At 43.0% G+C, this 5555-nt stretch overlaps 2 protein-coding genes across 2 annotated transcripts; one reads left to right on the top strand and one right to left on the bottom strand.

Annotated features, from left to right (window-relative positions):
* Positions 1-1741: 1741 nt before the first annotated feature.
* On the top strand, positions 1742-2455 carry SARC_08871 (hypothetical protein; the record flags this gene model as incomplete). Its single annotated transcript, XM_014297126.1, has 1 exon — positions 1742-2455. One exon carries the CDS (start codon positions 1742-1744, stop codon positions 2444-2446), a length of 705 nt encoding a protein of 234 aa, XP_014152601.1. The 3' UTR covers positions 2447-2455.
* A 518-nt stretch (positions 2456-2973) lies between these two features.
* SARC_08872 (hypothetical protein) lies at positions 2974-5438 on the bottom strand. The gene is made up of 5 exons (XM_014297127.1): positions 5269-5438; positions 4509-4682; positions 4168-4344; positions 3643-3686; positions 2974-3362 (listed from the first exon to the last, which is right to left on the bottom strand). Exons 1-5 carry the CDS (start codon positions 5426-5428, stop codon positions 3162-3164), a joined length of 756 nt encoding a protein of 251 aa, XP_014152602.1. The 5' UTR covers positions 5429-5438; the 3' UTR covers positions 2974-3161.
* Between the last annotated feature and the right edge of the window lie 117 nt (positions 5439-5555).

Consider the following 5555-nt stretch of genomic DNA (forward strand, 5'->3'; position numbering starts at 1 on the left):
CCCCCCCCCCCCCCACCACTCGATTTTGGGGCCTAACTAAACCATAAAACAAAGTAGCACAACCGAACCGCCTAAACAGAACAAGGAGACTAAATATGTCACTATGATAGGAGAAGGAGCTACACAATTCACAATTGCCTACTTACTGTTTTTCATAGCCCCCTCTAAAAAGACTAGCTATGTGTTTCTCGATAGAAAAAATGAAAACGAAACTCCAGAAGGCTATGTGGTCTATAAATACTCTATGGCTCTATGCAGCTACATATTATTCCCAAAAATAGTCCGATTTACATTCCAGACATCTATTTCGCTATTTTATACTTCTTTTAATAAGAATATTGTTGCTCTTATGTATCGTCATTTCCCTATTTATTTCACGGCCCTCTGCCTCCCCCCATCCTGTGTATGTGTGTGACTGTGTGTGTGTGTGACTGTGTGTGTGTGTGTGTGTGACTGTGTGTGTGTGTGTGTGTGACTGTGTGTGTGTGTGTGTGTGCGTGTGTGACTGTGTGTGTCTCTCTCTCCCTCTCTCAGAGTAGAGAGAGAGAGAGAGAGTAGAGTGTGTACTGTCTGAGAGACTGTCACTCTGAGTGTTTACATAGCACTCTCATATTAACAGTCTAACTATTACTCTATGCCTGCTCTAACTCTACTCTGTAGAGAGTAGAGTAAACCTCTATGTATTTATGTAACAAGAAGCGGGTTGCTGGCCCGTTGGGACTTTGGAAGGCTCGGAGTTCTACCCTCTACTAGCCTCTACTAACTACTTGCTACTACTACCTACTCAGAGAGAGAGAGAGGCCTGTCCTTTATTGCTCACTGGAGAGAGCTAAAGAGTCAGCTTCCGGATTCCGGCTGCGGATGCATGTTCGAAACTTCACATGTTCTTGATTTGCCGACAAAATTAGAAAATTTGAACTGGAGATCTTACAGACTTCAATAGTCAAAACACGCATGACGCAGATAATTTAAAAAATACCTGTGGGTTGGTACTTGGTAAACACTAGACATTTCACATTTTTTAAAAACAAAATTAAAAACTCACATATAAAGTCACATTAGGACAGCAATCGACTATTTATAAATATTTATGTCGTGACTCGTGATGACATACTTTTTGTTGGACATATCTCGCAACATAAAGTCGTCAGCCTGTCAGGAGCGTGAAAGCTGCATCGGTGTACATCAAATCATAGCCTTCTAGAAAAGGACGTTATTGATTATTTTTAGACAAATGCTATGATCACAAAATTATATATTTTTTGTTCCACATCAGACCCAAAAATAAAACGGCATGACCCTCACGGCCTCACAGGCTCACAGCCCAGTTACCAGTACGTAGCCCACACTGGCACACTCGAACGACGAACAGGCCCACACTCTCAGTCTCAGTGCTCACCGTATCCACATAAATAAATACTCTGAGACTGATGAGTAAATTGTTTTTAAAAACAAATGCTTGAGCCATCTGCCGTGAAAAAGCCAAAAAGGTCGGTGACTCCAACGACTGACGGCCGACGGGGAGAGGCAGCAATTGTATACTTTTCTACTGCTCTCTTTATAGACTGTTTCAAAAGACATTGCCCTGGTCGGCTGGCTCTCACTATTCATTGAAATGAGTATCCCACTGCATTTCAACAAGGTAGTTGATCATTTTAATTGTATGCGCAGCATATTTTAAAGCGCGATTACTACCATAATATTCCAACATACAAATGGTCGCCACATGGTACAAATAGTCATGCCGACCGCTGGACTTCGGCCCGACTTTCCATTTACAAGTAGACTACATCAGTCTTTGATATACACACCAGTGCCCTACAATCCGGTAGGCTGTGTCAGCCACAAGACCGAGTACAAGCCTACTAAGAAGCAACTCAAATGTAATTTTGCCGAGTGCGGGAAATATTACTCATCAGAAGACACACGTCGTCGACACTACAGGAATCATCATGCGCTTCAATGGAGTGCAGTGCGACGATGCAAGGAGAACACGTTGGTAAAGAAGGAACAAGTGCGAAAAAAACTGCAGCTTGATCGTGCTATGAGTGTTCCGAACATCTCAAATCCATGCGTCAGATTACTACCTCACAAAGGCCCACAATTTTATAGGCAGCAATCCATGCCCTATTTGACAACGATTTATCCGGCCACCAGTATCCCGCTGAACTCACCGGGGTCAATCAACTCTTTGCCAGGTGCTACAACTTTCCATCCTTCGATATCTGCGCAACATTCGCAATCGAGTAACACTTTCATGTCTAATGAGCCGTCCGCAGCAATGATGGCACTAGAAACACAACGAGAGACTATGGCTCGAAACACTGTGCAAGCCAACCAAGTTTTGGGCAATCTTCCGCCATTTTCGAGTGTGCCTGGCATGTCACCAGAACCCGATCGTCTTCTCCTGGAATTGCAGCGATTAGTCGACAGCTACGGACAATAAATCTAAAATACTCATTCCAATCATGGCGTTATCTCGTACTTCTGATGGGTCCACTCTCTTGTACACTACTGTTAAAAGGAGAATTTTCTGATAGACATAGTTCGTCAAATCTCAGTAATTTGGTGTTCTCTATTATATTTTCGTCGACAGTACAGAGAAATCACTCGTCCTTTACATCCTTGCCCATTTTTCATACTGCTAGTGTATATGATACCAATGACGTAGCACCATTGATCTGCTGCACCTCTGATCAACGGATATGAGTGTTACTTGTGTATTGCGGTCAAATAAACCTGTTCCAACTGCCTTCTAGTCGGGTGGACGAGCATTTTAAAATTATATAGGGACACGAGTGCCTAGTACGGTGGTCGATTTTAAATTGGAGATCGTTTTTCACAACGGGTTCTGAACTGATCGTTTGAGAGAATGTACACGATCAAACACGGATCAGAAGATCACGAAATTAAACAATTACATCGCTAAGAGACCTGCCAGTGGGACAATTTAGGCATTAAGCTCATCGCGAGTTGGTCTTATATCTGTTTATATACTTGCGATAAAAATCAGCAGTGGTCTTTACATCATGTGTGTCACTACAACAGACCAGCGTAGAACGCAAAATACGTTCACACATAGTTGTTTAAAGCACATGTTGGATCGCTATTTGTCATATGGCATCACTCTCTGTAAGTATTTCGATGTATACTTCCCCCAGTCACCGGTCCACTCCAAAATTATCCGGATATATATGTATGGGAAGACGTTGAGCATACGGCAACGTGCTAATCTCTCTGTTGTACAGCAGAAATTCTGCCCAGTTATAAGCGTGAGTGAGCACTCCTTCGTCTGTTTGAGTGTACCCCAGACCCGTGTATAAAGTGTCAAACTGAAGAACATTACACAGAAAGGCACGCACCTGGGAAAAAGAAGAAGGTTGCTTGTCATTATTTTCTGCTACGTCGTGCGAAGTTGGGGTCGATTTTTATTTACGACCCTTAGATTAGTTTTCATGCAATAAGATATGCGTCGCACAGCAACTCATCGACGTGACACTTGCAAGCAGTGTATGCTGTGGGCTATAGGGACGTAGATAGAGTGTATACACACAGGATGCGTGACACACATAGCTCAATACCCATGCGTCGCGAGCACACGATTGCTATTCTAATCATACACGATCACAAATTTAGTCGTACCTGCAGAGCAGATGGTCTGTCCAGCGTCAAAAAGTAGTCGAGACCTGTTCAAACATCGGATGGCAAAGCAAGAGACGTGTGAATCACAGTTAATAGCAAACCTACAATGAAATAGCTGCAACCGAACCAGCCAGTCGTCAAATCATAGCCAAGTGCACTGTTAGAGAATGTCTAAGACAAAATCTTCTACAAACGTCGGGACACAAACCTGACAGCATGCCCGTCGATATGTAATAATGTTGTTAAAAGGAGTCATAGTCACAAATGCGCATCAATGTGAAGCCTTTACTCGTTGTACAGTGCCAGAGTATGGTAGCAGATATCTGCGTAACCCACTGCATGTAGAAGCCAGACAAGCACAGAAGTGTAGGGCTTCGAAATAGATGTAAATCTGACGTGATGCTTAATCACAACGATGTTTCCAATAGGACACATTTGGCCCAGCAGTTCACCAGAAATGCAAACGAAACCTACGCATGTAAATATTCGGGATAAGAGAATACAATTGACGTCCACAACACGCACCTGCTTGCCCGTATTTTAGCTCATTGAAAGCGTTCTGGGCCTCAGTCGAACCGCATTGCCAACGACTACCGTGGCGTTTACAACCTCCACCGGTCAACTCACTGAAGTGTGTGGTGTGCAATTTCTTCAGCACCTGGTCTGTAACAAAAGGGAGCTCGATGCCGTCCTGCTGATAGCCTCCACATAAAAAGTAGAGGACGATCCGGTGTATGAGATTTTGTAACCAATCAACGAGCACGCATACAAGGCAAAGAGCAACTAATATCTCTATCCGTGTGTGCATGATATATGTATTGGTAAAAGGCTATACCAATTCAAGAAACACACAAAGCAGCCCTCACCTTTTCGGACCTTCTGCCACGCTATGGGCCATGCAGCTGGGATGGTTGCTCGGTTGAGATCAGTTGATTTATCGCACTGGCCTGTGGCTGGGTCGTTCCCACCCCACACTATCAGCTGGAACTCAAATCCCTTTTCCACCATGGATAAGACCTCGTCTTTGTGCCAGCCTAGTTCTGTTGGATATAAGCCCATTCGTATTTGCGATATTAATAATATTTGCCCATTCGATAGTAATTCATGTCTGATGTGGGCAGAGTAGTGGTTTCCTGTTCATCGTTTCCATGACTACGTAGATACGTGGAGGTACAGAGTAGTGAGTGTTGTTCAGTTTCAAACAGGATTCATCTCCAGCGTCTCAAATGCAAACAGAGAGATCCACAAGCCAATAAGTTTGTATGCACATGTATATACTACCAAAGTGAAACAACATCAAGCAACCCTCAGCCTGCCACTGCACATTGCTACCCATATTTTCAGACACAATTCCTTCCCCAATTCGGGTCGTGAACGTATGCCTTGCAAGATAAATATGACATTCGCTGTACATACGCTACCCATATTTTCAGACACAAAACAAGTAGCACAGCACGCACTTGTGAATCTAGCCATTATAATACATGAAATGTACAGAGAGCCGAACAACCCAAAGAGTATCATAGGTTAGTCTATAAATAGTAGCTAAACTATGAATTTAACTCAGACAACAGAGGCAATCCATATTCTAATTAGTTGAATATATGTTCAATCGAACAGATATACCTGTAAGCATTCGGATTGGATCATGTAAATGCTGATATGTGTACTCGGAAAGCGCATCGGCGCCTACTGCCCACACAACTTTGCGGAAGGGGTGTGAACCGGAAAGTCTACTATCCCATTCTTTCGCTCCGGAAGCCTTCGTAATTACTCTTCCATGCATTACACAGCCTGCATGATGTCGATATAAAGTAGTATTCAAATTGACGTGCAAATATATATATATACAGAAATGTATAAATTTCTCTTCATGTATACATACATATATACACATACACACACACACACAT

This window comes from Sphaeroforma arctica, assembly GCF_001186125.1.
Source record: "Sphaeroforma arctica JP610 unplaced genomic scaffold supercont1.843, whole genome shotgun sequence".
Taxonomy (NCBI): Eukaryota; class Ichthyosporea; order Ichthyophonida; genus Sphaeroforma; species Sphaeroforma arctica.

Coding starts and splice junctions, on each gene's coding strand:
- SARC_08872 (XM_014297127.1), bottom strand. CDS start 5,428: ATGCATGGAAGAGTAATTACGAAGGCTTCCGGAGCGAAAGAATGGGAT. Junction 4,683..5,268: donor TCCAATCCGAATGCTTACAG/GTATATCTGTTC, acceptor TATATCCAACAG/AACTAGGCTGGCACAAAGAC. Junction 3,363..3,642: donor ACAGACCATCTGCTCTGCAG/GTACGACTAAAT, acceptor TCTTTTTCCCAG/GTGCGTGCCTTTCTGTGTAA.